The sequence below is a fragment of the Malaclemys terrapin genome, chromosome 5 (assembly GCF_027887155.1).
Source record: "Malaclemys terrapin pileata isolate rMalTer1 chromosome 5, rMalTer1.hap1, whole genome shotgun sequence".
Classification (NCBI taxonomy): Eukaryota; Metazoa; Chordata; order Testudines; family Emydidae; genus Malaclemys; species Malaclemys terrapin.
Genome location: NC_071509.1, coordinates 1,057,656 through 1,074,769, shown reverse-complemented (window position 1 = coordinate 1,074,769; position 17,114 = coordinate 1,057,656). Strand labels below are relative to the sequence as shown.

The window sequence follows — 17,114 nt, the reverse complement described above, 5'->3', positions numbered from 1 at the left end:
GTGTGACTGGCCCCCGGCCTGTACCAGTCTAGCTCCTGCGTCATCAGCAGAACTGGTAGCTAGGCTCTGCCAGGCAGGACACCTGTGCCAGCCGCGCTGCCTCCCGGCTCTGCCCTCCGGGACACTGGTGCAGCCCCGCTGAGGCCTGGCCCGGGGCCTACGGTCGGGGTGAATTTACCCCGTGCCTGCGGCTAACCCGGTTCCCAGGCAGGCTTGTGAGCAGCGCCAGGCACGTGCATGGTGCCTGGCTCTCGCAGGCCTCACAACTGTCACATTAAAAGCGACTCCCCGCAGCAGCTGGTCAAAGGCACTTTCAGAGCGAAATCCCATTGCTCAGCCCCCAGCTGTTCCCGCGGCAGGGCTCGCGCGGAGCGGGGGCAGAGGCTTGGCTCACGCCTGGGACATTGAGCAAGGGGCAGCGCTAGTCCCCAGCCTGGGCAGGGACACGGTCCGAAGGGTCACTTCTGCCAAGCGCCGTGGCCCTGAGCAGCCCGGGCGTCCCTCGTGGGTCACTGGCCTCTCCCGTAGCCAGTCTGCTTGGGGGAGGGGGCACGTGGGGTGTGACGTCACTGCCAGCCCGCTGGGCGGGTGCCCCAGGCCTCTGCCAGTGCAGCAGCTGCGGGCGGGGGGGGCACCCAGTGGCTGCAGTGCGTGGGCAGGGCCTGCTGGAGCGCACATGTGTATCGCGTAAGGGCTCCGTGGTCCCAATTCAATTGAAATCACTTTTTTGGCACGACAAGATAGAAACGGTGCCAGACGTAATCCATCACCGCAGGGCTGGAACGTGGCCCTCCGCCCCCCATGCTGCAGTACTGCGGTTATCCGAACGCATCCCCGGGAAACCTGCGCGCTGCCCCTGTCCTCCAGCCCACTGCAGGCCCAGAGCCACAGACGTGTCTGCTGCAAATCCAGGGACAGCCACACACACGCAGACACACACTCACTGACACACACACATGCACATAATGACACAGACACTGACACACAGATGCACACAGACACACATTGACACAGATACAGACACACTGACACACACATGCACTGACACCCCCCCACTGACACCCTCCCAGACACGCACTCTGACACACACACACACACACACAGACGCATGCACTGACACAGACACTGATGCACACACATGCACACAATGACACACCCACTGACACAGACACTGATGCACACACATGCACACAATGACAGACACTGATACACGGACGCACACATAGACACACACACACACAGACACACATTGACACAGATACAGACACACTGACACACACATGCACTGACACCCCCCCAGACAAGCACTCTCACACACACACACACACACACACATGCACAGACACGCAGACACATTGACACACATGCACTCTGACACACTCAGACTCACACACTGACACACACAAGCCCTAGTATGTTGGGAACAGCTGCACCTCCGGGGAAGGGAAGATGCCTCCCTGCCTGGAGACGCCCCCAGAAGGGGGAGGGGAACAGAGCAGGAAGGGGGCTGGAGACCCCCGGGCACAGGTCCTCGCTGGGCCTTGCTCCGCCGGCGGGACCAGCCCGGCCACTGCCCTGTCCTTGCGCCTGTCCCCAGCTGAGTTCCCTCAGCAGCCGCCTGGTTCCCCGGGCTGAGTGTCCACTTCGCCTCCCCGCCGAGCCGGGGCTGCCTGGGGCCGGCGGGTTCTGGCTCCCGGCGCTCCGTGAGGGGCCCAGACCCCACCCAGGGCCCTGCCCCCAAACGGCTGGGGAGGGGGGTCTCCTGGCCAAGGGGAGCCGAGAACGAGCTCGCGTCCGCTGGACCCGGCAGCGAAGCCAGAGAGAGAACAAAAGGGCTGGAGCCAGGACAGAGCCAGAAAGAGAAACAATAGGAAAGGGACGGTCACGTCGGGGGAGGGGGGGGAGGGCGGAGCAGCAGGAATGGGAGGGGGAGGGGGATTCTTCCCTCCTAGGCAGGGGCCCACGGTCAAGTGACGGGGGGGGGGGCTAAGCGCTCTGATCTCCTGGCCTGGGGGGCTCTGAGCTCCGGGGGGGGGGGCGCCCCAGGGCTCTGATCTCCGGGGGGGCGCCCCGGGCTCTGATCTTCGGGGGGGTCTCTGATCTCCGGGGGGGGGGCGCCCCAGGGCTCTGATCTCCGGGGGGGCGCCCCGGGCTCTGATCTTCGGGGGGGGGCTCTGATCTCCGGGGGGGCGCCCCGGGCTCTGATCTCCGGGGGGGGTCTCTGATCTCCGGGGGGGGGGGGTCGCCCCAGGGTTCTGATCCCCTGGGGGGGGGGGGCGCGAAGCTTGGCCGAGGCCCGCCGCTCCCCCTGCCGGCCACGCGGGGGCGAACAAAGGGCCTTGACTGCCCCATTGGCTGCCCCCCCCCCCGACCCCCCAGTATAAACAGCCGGCAGTTGATCTGCGCAGTGCTACCAATGGGCCGCGGGGGAGCCCGTGGTGGGTCACGCAGGACCCCGCTAATCCGTGGCTCCCCCCCCGCGGCCGGCCGCAGATGCGGGGGGGGGGGGGTGTGCGGCTGCCCCCCGATCAATCACCCGCCTGCCGGGGCTGCAGCGACTCGCAAACCATATGGAGCCCGGCCCGCTCTTAATTGAATCGCAAACGGAGCCGACACGGCCTGGAGAGGAGGCCGCGGGCTGAGGCCGCGGGGGAAGGGTCCGATCCCGGTCCTGGGGGGATGGGGGCGCCCCCGTTCCAGTCACCCCGGCCCTGGGGGAGCCGCCCCCGCTCCGCTCGGTCTCCTCTGCCCCTACCTGCAGCAAGAAGGCCCGCACCCAGCTGTTAATAAGGTGTCTCCTTTTATTCAAACTATATACACACAAATGAGGGGGGGCGGGCCCAGGCCCACTCACCCTCCCCCCGGGGAGAGCCAGGAGCAGGGCCCCCACAAATGAGGGGGTCCGGGCGCGCCCCCTTGTTCCTTTCACCGACTCCCGGAGCCCCCCGTTCTCGCTGAGCGACTCCCCCCAGGCCAGAGCTCCCCCCCCCGCCCGCGGCAGGGAGCAGCCGAGGGACACGGACACAACCGACGGGACCAGACGACGCTAGAACATAAAATAAAATAAAATAAAATAAAATGAAATTGCACCAATTCCCCTCAGAGAGCGACGGGAGCGGGCGTGACGGGGGGCAGGGCAGGGCAGGGCTGGGGAGGTGGGTACCCCGCGCCCGGGGAGGAGGAGGAGGGAGGTGGGGGGTGTACCTGCGGCGGGGGTGGGTAGGTGGGACAGGCGGGGTAGTATGGATGGGGTCGGGAAAGGGTACAAGGCGACTGGGGGGGAAGGGGGTAGGCGGGGGAAGGGTACCCGCTCCGGCGGGGGAGGGGAAAGCAAGGTGGGGGTGGGGTGGGCAGGTTGAGGTGGGCCGGGTCGGGGAAGGGTATCCCGCGTCCGGACGGGGGAGGAGGGGGTGAAGGGGGAGTAGGCAGGTAAGGAGGGGGTAGGTGGGGGTGGGGGAAGGGTATCCCGCCCGGAGGGGGAAAGGGAAGGTGGGGGAAGGGTACCCCGGGCCCGGAGGGGGGAGGAGGAAGCGTACCCGCGCCCGGAGCGGAGGGGGTGAGGAGAGAGGAAGGGGCAGTAGGAGGGGGTAGGAGGAGGAAGGCGGGGGGAGGCAGGGGGAAGGGTACCCCGGGCCCGGAGTGGGGAGGAGGAGGCTGGGGGAAGGGTACCCCGGGCCCGGAGGGGGGAGGAGGAGGAGGAAGAGGAAGGGGGGGAGGCTGGGGGAAGGGTACCCCGGGCCCGGAGGGGGGAGGAGGAGGAGGAGGAGGAAGGGGGGGAGGCTGGGGGAAGGGTACCCCGGGCCCGGAGGGGGGAGGAGGAGGAAGGGGGGGAGGCTGGGGGAAGGGTACCCCGGGCCCGGAGGGGGGAGGAGGAGGAAGAGGAAGGGGGGAGGCTGGGGGAAGGGTACCCGCGCCTGAGGGTGGGCAGGGGGGGGTTCCCCCCTCAGTGAGGTGTATTTGGTAAGTCCCAGGCTCTCAGTTCAGAGGGGCGCAGACGGGGGCCGGCTGCCTGGGGGGTCTCGGCCGCCGGCCCCGGGCGCTGGCCCCTGCCCCTAGTCGTCCACCTCGATCTCCTCCTCGGAGCAGGGCTCGGGGCCCGGGGGCTCGCCGAGCTCGGCCATGCCCGCCAGGCTCTCCAGGGCGGCCGGCGGCAGCTTCTTGAGCGACTCCACGTCGGCCTTCATCTCCTCCAGGTCGCGCTTGAGCTTGGCGCGGCGGTTCTGGAACCAGGTGATGACCTGCGCGTTGCTCAGGCCCAGCTGCTGCGCCAGGTGGTCGCGGTCGGCCGGCGCCAGGTACTTCTGGTAGAGGAAGCGCTTCTCCAGCTCGTAGAGCTGGTGGTTGGTGAAGGCCGTGCGCGACTTCCGCCGCTTCTTGGAGGCCGGCCGCGGCCCGAAGGCGCCCAGCGGGTCGCGACCTGCGGGGAGAGGGAGAGGCGGTCAGGGCGGCTGCTGGCCGGGGGCACCGTCCCTGCGCCGCCCCCGGCCGGGGCCTTTTCCTCGGCACCCCCCGGCCATGGGTCCGGCTCCCTGTGGCGCGGCCTGCGAGCCCCCCGCACGCTGCCCGGGGCCCCTCGGCCCGAGATAAGGCCCCTCACAGCCCGGGCTCATTTCGGCTGGGGGGTGGGGGAGGAAATCCCCCCCCAGGTCTGTGGGGGAACAAAGAAATCAGCCGGGGCAGGACCCCGCTGGCGCTGGGGGCTCGCACCCCCGGCCTCCCTCTGCCCGTCTGCGGGGGACGCAGCGCTTCGGCCCTTCTCCCCTGCAGCCCCGAGGCCTGTCCCGGGGAGCGGCTCCGTTCTCCTGCCCGGGGCAGAACCCGCTGCGGTGACTTGTCCCGGCTCCCGGGACTTCCCTGGGTCTGGGGCAGCTCGCAGCGGCGGCGGATCGGGCCCTGCAGACAGCCCGCGGCTTGTCCTTCGGGCTGAGGCCGGGCCGGCGGCGAGGGGCCGCGGACAACTGGAGACAAACTAGGCGAAGACACTGGAGTGACCCGAAATCTCCCGGCCCGGCCCAGTCTGACACGGACCCGGCCGGGCGGGCAGCTTCCCCGCTGTGAAATTCTCTCCTCCGCCCGGGTTCGTTTCCCCGCCCGCCAACCCGTAACCCGGCCGCAGCCAGGGCGAGGGAGCCAGGCACGGCCCAGGGGCCGGCGGCGACGCTCGAGTTGTGCGTTGACACACAGCGATGGCCGCGTTTGTTACACGCCGTGGGTGCAGTCACCGACCCCGAACGGACAATCTCCCGCATTACAGACCCAGCCCGGGTTAAAACAGACCGCACACGGCAGCGTCTTTCTTCCGTTTTAGAAACGATTGTGCGTTTCCTTAGGGGCTAAGAGCTCCCCGACGAGGCCGCTGCGGCGGCTCCATGCTTGAGAGTCCCCGAGCCCAGGACCTGACAGCGCGGCGCACGTCGGCCCCTGGCCCCGCTAACGAGTTTAGACGCGTGGGTGCAGAATAGCGAATATCTTTTCTCTCTGTCCCGATGCTGTGCCGGGGCTTGGCCGACACAGACACACTGGGACGTACGAACGGAGCCCGACGTGCGGGGCCGGAGTGTCTGCAAAGGTCGGGCTCCTTCCAGTCTAGTTTTGAACTTTCGGAGAGGCGCGCAGGGACATTTATCGCCCGAAACGTGAGCGCTCCGAGACAGTCAATACAGCCCTGCGCCTGTACATCCCCAAACGGTAAAACGCACCAGAACTCAGCGCGTTCGTACGAGCGTAAGGTGTCGGGCGGGAGAAACGATTTTAGACACCCGGCGGCCGGTGTCTGCCCGTGGATCGCGTGGTTTGAGTTCACTCCGCGAGTTGTGTCGAATCACACATTTCCCGGGACTCGCGTGAACTGGGTGTGCCCGGGAGAAAGTCCGAAATAAACTCGATTTCACGCGCCCGCGGGCTATTTGCTACGGCTCCCGGGCGGCGCATCTCCGGCTGTTCGTACCCGCCAAATACGCCGGTCTCTGTTCGGAATATACCCGGCGTGTCGGGAGAATTGTGCGTGTGTCTCAGAAAAACGAAAATCGCCTGTAATGCGCGGGGCTCTGGCCGCAAATTCAGAGCCCGCATTTCGCGCCGCGCCGGCCGGAGAGTGGATTCCAACGCGCCGTAGGGTCAATTTCTGCGTTCTCCCGCGGGCTGCGGAACAAAACTTTGCCCCGGCGACACGCGGAGTATTTATTTAACCGCCCCAATAATTGTAACAATGTCTGTGTCAAGCGAAACGGGAACCGGCCGCTTGTTCCTTCGCGGTGGGAGGCTACAGCCCCGCGGAGAAGCGCTCGGCAGCTGCACAGACATCGCTGGGCTCCGTGTGTCTGGGTCGGTCTGGCTAGTTAGCCGGGTGTCTGTCTGTCTGTCTGTCTAGGAAATGGGGAATGAGTCTTCCACGCATACAAGCCCCGGCACAAGATAAGGCAGCGGCTCGCAACCTCTCCCGGCCGGGGTCTGATTGGTCTGGGGCGCCCCGAATTCCAAATCCAGACACAACGGCCCAGGAGTGTCCGGCGCCCCGGTCCCGCACAATGGCCGCCCGCCCCATTGTTACCACAAACGGGATCCGTTCCACTCTACATAGGGCGCTCGCATGTCGGGGTAAACAAGCTCGTGTCTCTAGGAAATGTCAGTTTGTTCTGACTTCGCTGGTGCTTTTCTTGTAAACTAGGCCAAGCTCTGGGGAGCTGCTGTCCCCTGGCAGATCCCTGGGTATCGCGGGGTAACGAACCCCGGTCCCCGGAGGAGCGGAGACCCACCGCGCTAAGGAACTTGAAAACTCAGCCCCGTCCCTCTCGCTTCCCTGCTCGCAGCGCGTAGGCCCCGGGACTTTCCACGGCGCGGGGGTCTCTTGCCCCGGGCTCCATTTCGTTCCCCGGTCGCTCTGGCTGCAGCCCCAGCCCGGCCCGGCTTCACCCTCACCGGCTGCTGCGGGGACTCCCCTGCCGCGGGCGCTTTCGCTTTCTCTGGGACCGGGCAGGGGAAGCCGCAGGGCCGTCAGGGTCCCGGAAAGAGCCCGGCGCAGTTCGGGGCCGCCTCCCCTTCCCATCTCCCAGAGGCCGGCCGGGTCACCGCGGTGCTCCCCGCCGGGCAGCCAGGGTCGCCAAGGCCCGGAGCCCCGGGGGAGGCTACCCTGTCCCTGCTTTGCCCGGGCCATCGTCCCGCCCCGGCCGCGCCCCGGTACCTTCCGCAGCCTGCAGCACGTTCACCTCCAGCCCCTGGAAAGTTTTGCTGGCCAGCTCCTCCAGGGCGCAGAGCGGGGAGGACGGGGCGGGCACGCCGTTCCGGGGCGCTCCGGAGCCGGCCGCTCTGTCCAGCAGCCGGGGCGAGGGGGCGCAGGGCCCGGTGGCCGCTTTCCGCACCGACGGCTTGCTCAGGATGTCCTCGATGCTGAACGGGGTCAGCGGCTTGTTGGAGTTGGCTGGGGGCGGCAGCTGGTCCAGCGGGCTCCTCCGCCTCTCCTGGCCGGCGGGGCACAAGAGGGGGCCCGCCGCCTTCCCTTCCTTGGCGGAGGTCATGGCCCCAAAAGAGGGGTGCCCCCGCCCGCCCCCGGGCTCCTGGCTCCGCGTCCTTCGCCGGGCAGGGGCTCAGCAGCCCCCCCGAGCCATGGGGCCGGGTCCCCCCTAGGAGACTGCGCTCCCGGGCTCCCAGCCTCCGCCCCCGCGCCTGCTGCTGTCAACACTCACACCTCCCCGAGTGCCCCCGGCGGGGGCCTTGGAGCGAAGCAGCGCGGGGCCCGGCGCGCCCGGCTCCCAGCTCCGGGGCTCCCCCGGCTCCCCGCTAACTCGGAGAGTTCAGTTCTAGCCAAAGCTTCCCCCTCGCTGGCCCGGCGCTGGAGCCTTAAAGGGACAGGGCCAGAGTCACTAATTGGGCACCGGGGTAGGAGGAGCTTCAGCTGGAGTATTCGCGAAGTTTGGGAGCTGGCTGGAGTGGGAGGGGGACCCCCCTTCCAAGGGCCCGCTGCGGGGGGCGGGTGTCCCGAGGCGCAGGCCCCGCGCCGGGGGGGTTCCCCGAGGACCAGGCCCCCTAGAAGCGCGGAGACACACTCCAAAGACAGCCCTTGGCAGACACACGCGGCCCAGCTGGTCAGGAGCCCGAACCCGCGGCCTGTTGGCCTGGGCTCCCCGCAGAGCCCACGGCGACCCCGCCCCGCCTCCAGCGGCAGTCCCGCCGGCCCGAGCTCACGGCGCGGCTGGGGTTCGTGAGCTGCAAAGCGGCCTGGCCCAGGCCCTGCCCGGGCCGGGCGCTCGGGTCTGGGGCCTGCGGGCGGCCTCGCTTTCCGGGCCCCGGGGACCCGCTGCCCCGGGCCGGGCGCTGCACAGGCGCAGCGCCTTAGCGCTCCCGGGCCGGGCTCCGGCGGCGGCGGGATGGGAGCTGAGCTCGGGCCCCCGGAGCTCTGCGGGCAGCGGGGTCACAGGCGGCTCGTGCGGGGGGGACCGTCCCTGTCTTGGCCCGGGCCGACGCTGGCTGGTGGCCGCTGCTGCTCTCGGGCTGTTACCTACAAACCTGCGCCCGGAGCCGGGCCCCAGGGGCGGGCTCGGAGCCGTCTGGGCTCGGGCGCTCGCCCCTGAGCCTCCTGGCAGCCGCGGATCGCCTCGCTCCGGCGGGGCCCTGGCTCGGGGTTAGCTGGACGCGGGGTCACAGCTGTTGGCTGCTCAGGGCCGGGGCTCCGGGTCCTTGTCAGGCTCCCCGGGGGCGGCCCGGCCCGGCCTCTGCCCGCGGGACGGTGGCTGTAGCTGCCCCGCGGCTGCCGCGAGTGGGACTTGGGTAGCGTGGCCCCCACGAGCGACAGAGCCGGCCCTGCTCGCCGCCTGCCTCTTCCAGCCGTCGGGTGGGAGCCGCGGCCCGGGCCCAGCCTCCGCCGGCGCCCCGGCCTCTCCAGCCGGCTCGCTAATGCAAGGCAGACCCGGCCCCAGCCATATAAAAGACGAGCGATAAAAGGCTTTTCCTGGACTATCGTAAAGAGCTTTTCAAAGTTCCGGCGGGCCCGGGCCATGTGCGGCGCGTCTGGGCCGCGTCTCCCCTCCCCACTGCAGCCGGGTGCGCGGCTCCCTCCTGCGGCCCTTCACCCCGGCTTCCCCGGCCCCCCTGCGGGGCTTCTGCCGTCCCAGAAATTTATTAGCTCCCTTGCTCTAAATGCCCCATAAAAGCGCAGGGGCCGCCGCGTCTGGCAGTGATTAGGGCTCCGGGCCCGGGGCTCTGCGCTGGTTTTGGGTTTCACAGCGCGGCCCGGCTATAAACCCTCTTACAAATAGCTTTATGATCCCGCGCACTTGTAAACCCCCCTGCGCTGCGCCAGCTGGGCCGGCAGCCGGGGACCCGCGGCCAGGCTGTCTGGGGCCGGGACACACACACAGCGCGCCCGGGACAGGTGAGCGCCCTTCCCGGGCCCCGGGGGCGGACATGGAGAGTGCTCCGCGCCCCGGCCGGCCCGGCCCAGCTGCGATCCTGGGTTCAGAGCGGCCCTGGGAGACAGCCCCCTCCCCCATGCGTGTCCCTGTCTCTCCACGGGGCTGGAGCAAACCCTCTGCACACAGCGACCCAGGGAAACCTGGCTGGGGTGTGTCCGCCATCGACCCCGACCGCTTCTCAGTGCACTGACCCACAGCTAGACACCCCCCCACACACACACACACAAACACACACTGCTACAGTCAGACACACAGATCACCGCTATTCCCGAGACGGGTTGTGTGTGCTACGCACTCGTGTGTCTGCCCAGCGCGCACAGACACAGATCCAGCCACACACACAGAGTCACACAGACACACACACACACACAGATCACTGCTATTCCGTACACGCACAGAAGCACAGATAAATGTTAATATCTCTACCACTCCGATACAAATCGATCCATCCCCATAGATACCCGTCCTTGTCACCTCTCTGTCATTTCCCGTACACATCTCCTAGCGATCCATCTATCCCCATCCACTCCATCTATCCCCATCCACCCCATCTATCTATCTATCCCCAGCCACCCCCTGTCTCTCTCCCTATCCCCATCCACCCCCTCTATCAATCTATTTATCTATCCCCATACACCCCATCTATCTATCTATCTATCTCTCTATCTCGTTCCCTTTCTCCGTTCCGGGCTAGACTCGGCTCCCTTCTTTGGCGAGCCAGGGTTTTTCAGGCCAGGCCCGGCCGGCGGGATGAAGGCGAAGCCGCAGCCGGGAGCTCCCGGGTTTTCTCTCCGGTGTCTCCAGTAGGGCAGGGTGCTGGGCACCCCCCGGCTGCGGGTTCCGCTCCCACGGGCTCTGGGGTCCGGGAGGCAGGCCCCGGGCGGTGTCCAGAGCGCCGGCGAAGCGCCCTCCCGCTGAGGCGAGCCGAGGCCAGCGGGACCCGGTGCCCAGTCCGGGTCCCGGCGCTAGCGCTCGTGGGCCCAGGTAGGGGCCCAGGGGTGCCAGCGCGGGAGCGGCTGTCGGACCGGTGCCCGCAGCTCTGATTGTCCGGCGGAGCTGGCCCTGGAGCCCGGGCCCCGCTCCAGGTCGGCGCCGGCTGTTATAGCCAGGCAGACTCGGACACTGGGCCGTGCCCGGCCTCCGCGGAGCGGGACCGTCCCCCAAGGACTCGTGGCCGGGCTGGGGGCTGCGGGCCGAGAGCACAGGTCACCCCCAGTGCCTGGCAGGGCCCGGGAAGCCCCCAGCCCGGCGAGGGAAGAGCGGAGGGACAGAGACACCCGGAGAAACGTGCCCACGCCCCGCAGACCCGCTCTGAGATGGCTGCACCCGGGACACCCCCCGCGCCGTCCCGCCACAGCCCCCGGGGCGCACGCCCACGCGTGGGAGCGCTAGTCGCTCGGCACTACAGGGGCAGCTGGTGACGTTTGAGCTTGAACACCGGCGGGGGGGGGCCGCGTGGCAGCCCCCGCCGGGCCTGGCTTGGGAGGCCGGGACCCCACCCGGGACAGTGCGGGCCGGAGAACTGCCGCCGCGGACGCCAGGGCAAAGCCGCCGGCCCGATCGGCGCCCCCCATCAGCGGGGAGAGGGGTAGCGGCACCGCCCCCCCCCCCCCAGGCTCGCTGCGCCCCGCGCTCTGGCGGTGAAGGGGTTAAAAGCTGCTGTCACTCAGCCAGGCCGCGGCCCCGCTCCCCCGCCCCCAATCGCGGTGATAAACCGGCCGTTTACACGAGCCATTAAAGCGGCTGGAATCGGATCCTTCCGCAGCGCGCAGGGGGAGTCGCGCCATATGGTGACAGCGGTGCGGGGACAAACCCGGGCGGCGGCTCAGCTGCGGCCCCGCCGGGGAGCGGGACAGACAGGAGCAGCCGGGGAGGGTGTGTGTGTGTAACTACACACACAGACACAGATACACACACACACACAGATACACACACACACACAGCTCAGGAGAGTACACACACACACACACACACACACACACACACACTCAGAGATACACACACACCGCCCAGGAGAGTACACACACACACACACTCAGAGATACACACACACACACAGCTCAGGAGAGTACACACACACACACACACACACACTCAGAGATACACACACACACACCGCCCAGGAGAGTACACACACACACACAGATACACACACACACACACACAGCCCAGGAGAGTACACACACACACACACACACACACAGACACCGCCCAGGAGAGTACACACACACACACACACAGATACACACACAGCCCAGGAGAGTACACACACACATACAGAGATACACACACACACACACAGAGCCCAGGAAAGTACACACACACACACACAGCCAGGAGAGTATATATACACACACACACACAGATACACACACACACACACACAGCCCAGGAGAGTACACACACACAGACACAGACACAGACACACACACAGCCCAGGAGAGTACACACACAGACACACAGACACACACAGACACAGACACACACTGCCCAGGAGTGTATACACACAGACACACACACACACACAGACACCCCCCCCACCCACATACCCACCCACACAGATACACACCCACACACACAGCCCATAAGTGTACACAGACACACACACACACACACACATAGGCACACACACAGCCCAGGAGTGGACCCACACAGACACACAGCCCAGAAGTGAACACACACAGACACAGCCCAGGAGTGTACACACACACACAGACACACACACCGCCCAGGAGTTTACACATACACAAACACACACACACACAGAGGCACACACAGACACCCACCCACCCAGCCCAGGAGTGTACACACATACACACACACATACACACAGAGCCCAGGAGTGTACACACCCCCACACCCCACACACACACAGACACACACACACACACAGGCACACACACAGCCCAGGAGTGTACATACACACACAGAGCCCAGGAGTGTACACATACACACACACACACACATACCAGGAGTGTACACACACAGACGCACAGCCCAGGAGTGTACACATAGACACACACAGACACAGACACAGCCCAGGAGTGTACACACACATGCACACACACACACACACACACACAGCCCAGGAGTGTACACACACACATACACAGACAGCCTGGGGAGTTACACACAGGGCCCGGGGGTGGACGCACACACACACACCACAGAGCCTGGGGGGGTACACCCACATACAGAGCCTGGATGGGTTATACACACACACACACACAGCTTGGGGGGGTGGTACACACGCACACACACACACACTGGTGGGAGTTGTATATACACACAGAGCCTGGGGTTGCACATGCACACACAGAAACAGCCCGGTGGGTTGTACACACACACACAGGGCCGGAAGTGGGTGGGTTGTACAGACAAACACACACACAAATAGCCTGGGGGGAGTTGTATGCACACACACACACACACACACACACACACACACACACACACACACACTCTCTCCCGATGGGATACGCTGGAAGCCAAGCCCAGAGGGGTTCATTGTCCTTTCGGAAGGAGCCACCATCTCGGATAAATCAGAGGGAGCTGCTGGTGCTCCTGGTACTGCGGCTTCTCCAGGCGCACAGGTCCGAGTCGCTGGAGCTCAGCCCCATTGCCAGACTCTCTGGGGTGCTGAGCCCCACGGGAGGAAGGATCCCCACCATGTGCGGCTGCATTTCCAGACCTCCCTGGGGGGAGCTGGACGCAGGCAGCGGGGCAGTGTCTCTTGCAGGGCCAAGGCTCACATGAAGAGTGGTGGGGGTGTTAATAGCTGCCCCACCGCAGCCTCGTGTCGTTCAGAGGCTTGGGAACCAGGCTCAGGGGAGCTGGGTTCGAATCCGGGCCCTGCCAGGGCTTGGTGGGTGAGCTGGGGCAAGTCACGCTGCCGTCTGGGTCTCTCCCTGCGGTGCTCCCTGGGAGGCCTTTGGGGTCGGGCCGTCTGTGGGTTGGCGCGTTGCAGCAAGGGGCCGGGAGCACCGACCCAGGTGGACACGGCCACTGGTTCACTCCGGCAACATGCCCTGGCTCTGGTGACAAGCGCTGCCCCGGCGAGCAGGAGACGGAGCCCTCAGGCCCACAGCTGGGGCTGCGCAAGGATCAAAGGGGGTCGTGAGCCCAGGGAAACTCCCCTGCAAAGACCAGGCATTGTGGTTTGAACCTGTTGGCAGGTGGAGGCAAACCCAGCCCCCCCCCGCACACAGCCTATTCCCCACCCCCTCAGCCAAAGCAGGCCCACAGCCCGAGAGCGGAGCTGCCCTGAGACCTGCACCAGGAAATGGCCGTTCCTGGCACTGCTCAGGGCTTGCCCGGCCCCGGGCAATGCCAGCTGGTCTGGTGGCCGGGAACAGAGCCTGGGAAGAAAGGGAACTGGCCCAGAGAGCGTCCCTGCATAAGGCAGGCCAGAGGCTCCCATCTAGGCCTGTGGCGGGGGCCAATGGGGGTCAGGGATTGTGGAGACAGGAATGGAAACGCAGCGAATACAAAGGGGATGGGAGGAAGGGGAATGCGACCGAGGGGGAGAGGCAGGTGCCAGGTGGGAGCTGGCTGCAGAGAGGGTCTGGCATGGCCCTTAGAGCTCTCCTGGCCCTGCCTGCAGTCCCCTCCCCGACACGGGCAGCCCTGCTGCCCTCTCCACTGGGGAAGGAAGATGCTCCCATGGCAAAGGGGCTGCAGCTGGGGCTGGCAGTGCAGCAGCCAACCGACCTGGGGTGCATGGAGACAGCTCCCCCCTGCGGCAGTGCCCAGGCCTTGCCCAGCTGCGTCTCTGTGCCCAGGGCTGTGGCCCCATGGAGCACATCTGGGGAGCGGGGCGGGAGAGGCTGTGGCCCCATGGAGCACATCTGGGGAGCGGGGCGGGAGGGGCTGTGGCCCCATGGAGCAAGTTGGGGGGATTGTGGCCCCTTGAGCAGGGCAGGGGACTGGAGGTGGTAGCTCCCATCTGTCCCCTCCTCCCCCGCCCCACTGCACCATGGTGCTGGCCTGGTGACTGACAGCACAGCTGTTTGCTTCCCTTTGGAATCCAGCTGGCTGGAGCCGGCTGTACCGAGCGTCCCGCCCCTGCCACCAGCAGGAGTCATGGCCAGGGCCAGGCAGCAGCCCGAGGCCCCTCTCATCCTCCCCTCCCTCAGTGCAGGCCGAGCTGCTCCCGGACGTCCTGCCCGCCTGGGCACCTGTGTCCCCCCTGCGTCCCCGCGCACTCCGGGGAGCGTGAGCGCTGGGCACAGCATCAGGGTCGTGCCAGCTCCCACATCTGCCCCTGGCCATGGGCTGCTGACACACCCAGGGCTGGGCAAGGGGTGCTGGTGAAACACCGACAGACCCTGGTCGTGGGCAGGTGGGATCGAACCTGGGGCCTCTGGGGCTTAGTGCATGAGCCTCGACTGCATGAGCTAAAAGCCATGTGCCTATTGGCCAAGGATGTAGAGCAGAGTCATTCATTTCTTTCTACGTGGTCTCGGTGCCACTCAGTGGGACAGACACCACCCCCAGGAGGTGTGTGGGATACACGGACACCCCAGGGAAGGGCAGGGGGTGATCCTGCCCCACCGCCAGGGCCCACGCCCCTCAGGCAGGAGCGGTGCCAGGGTTTTTGCCGCCCTAGGCGGGGGGTCCTTCCGTGCTCCGGGTCTTCGGCGGCAATTCTGCGGCGGGGGGGTCCTTCCTCACTCCGGGACCCACCGCAGAATTGCCGCCGAAGACCCGGAGCATGGAAGGACCCCCCCGCCGCAGTATTGCCGCCGAAGACCCGGAGCACGGAAGGACCCCCCGCCGCAGTATTGCCCCCGAAGACCCAGAGCACGGAAGGACCCCCCCGCCGCAGTATTGCCCCCGAAGACCCGGAGCACGGAAGGACCCCCCCGCCGCAGTATTGCCGCCGAAGACCCAGAGCACGGAAGGACCCCCCGCCGCAGTATTGCCCCCGAAGACCCGGAGCACGGAAGGACCCCCCGCCGCAGTATTGCTGCCGAAGACCCAGAGCACGGAAGGACCCCCCGCCGCAGAATTGCCGCCGAAGACCCGGAGCACGGAAGGACCCCCCCGCCGCAGTATTGCTGCCGAAGACCCGGAGCACGGAAGGACCCCCCGCCGCAGTATTGCCCCCGAAGACCCGGAGCCCGGAAGGACCCCCCGCCGCAGTATTGCCCCCGAAGACCCGGAGCACGGAAGGACCCCCCGCCGCAGAATTGCCGCCGAAGACCCGGAGCACGGAAGGACCCCCCCGCCACAGTATTGCTGCCGAAGACCCGGAGCACGGAAGGACCCCCCGCCGCAGTATTGCTGCCAGGAGCGGCAAAACGCCGCCCCCCAAATCCTGGTGCCCTAGACAACCGCCTAGGTCGCTAAATGGAAGCGCCGGCCCTGCCCTCAGGGAAGGTCGGCATGAAGCTCAGAGTGCGGTGGGGGATGGAGTGTATGTATGTGTGAACGGAGCCCTGGGGCAGGGACAGACATGGGGTTCACCCCCCACCCGTCACATGTGCCCCACCTGGGGGGAGGGCGAACCTGCCCTGAGGGAGCCTGGGGAGGGGGCTGGCTCCCTATTACCATCAGGTAGCTCAGGCATCACATGCCAGGCCAGGGAAGCCTCAGTGACTGAACTGAGTGGGAGTGGCTGAGCGTGAGGAGGGGTGTGAGGGGCAGTGGATGGGTGGGGGACAGTGGCCCATCTTGCTGGGGCTCCATGGCCAGGCCCTTCCCAAAGGGAACCCCAAACTGACATTGATCACATACCTTTGGGAGTCGTTTCCTGTGTGGAGAGATAACCTGGCCAACGCCAAGCCCCCTGTGGGGCTCCCTGCAGCAGTGCTGTTCAGCGCAGACCCACTGGGGCCATCTGGGATTTCCCCAGAACTGTGTGAATTTGAAAGATTCATTGGTGTCTAGCTACATGACAACTGGGAGCTCTCAGATAATGGCAGGGTACATACAGGCCTGTGCCTGAATCCTCAACCCATTCCTGTCCCTATAGTAATTGTAGAAAATTGATAAGGGAAGCCAAGGGACACAAGGAGACCTCTATGGCCAGCAGAATTAAATACAATAAGAAGGCATTCTTTAAAATGTAAGGAACAAAAATAATCTTAACAATGGTATTGGTCCATGACTAGATGGAAATGGTTGAAGTATCAATAATAATGCAGAAAAGGCAGAAGTCTTCAATAAATATTTCTGTTCTGTATTTGTGGGAAAAGAGACAATGTAGTCATTTCATATGATAATCTTTCAGTTCCACTAGTATCTCTGGAGGATGCTAAACAGCAGCTACTGAAGTTAAGAGATTTTTGAATCAGCAGGTCCAGTTAACTTGCACCCAAGAGTTTTAAAGAAGCTGGCTGAGGAGCTCCCTGGACCATTCATGTTGATTTCAATAAGTCCTGAAGCACTGGAGAAGTTCCAGAGGACTGGAAGAAAGGGAATGTTATGCCAACATTTAAAACGAGTAAAGGGGATGATCCGGGTAATAATAGGCCTGTCAATCTGACACCGATTCTGGGTGAGATAATGAGTGGCTGATATGGGACTCGATTAATAAAGAACTCAAGGCGGGTGATGTAATTAATGCGGGTTTATGGAAGATAGATCCTGAATAACTTGCTATCTTGTTCTGATGAGATTACAGGTTTGGCTGATAAAGGTACCAGCTTTGATGTAATGTACTTAGACGTCTGTACGGCGTTCGACTTGGTGCTCGATAACATT

General features: G+C 65.3%; 1 protein-coding gene across 1 annotated transcript; it reads right to left on the bottom strand.

Moving 5' to 3' along the window:
* Window positions 1–3,874: 3,874 nt before the first annotated feature.
* On the bottom strand, window positions 3,875–7,584 carry LBX2 (ladybird homeobox 2). Its single transcript, XM_054030591.1, has 2 exons — window positions 7,181–7,584; window positions 3,875–4,417 (listed from the first exon to the last, which is right to left on the bottom strand). Exons 1-2 carry the CDS (start codon window positions 7,512–7,514, stop codon window positions 4,053–4,055), a joined length of 699 nt encoding a protein of 232 aa, XP_053886566.1. The 5' UTR covers window positions 7,515–7,584; the 3' UTR covers window positions 3,875–4,052.
* Between the last annotated feature and the right edge of the window lie 9,530 nt (window positions 7,585–17,114).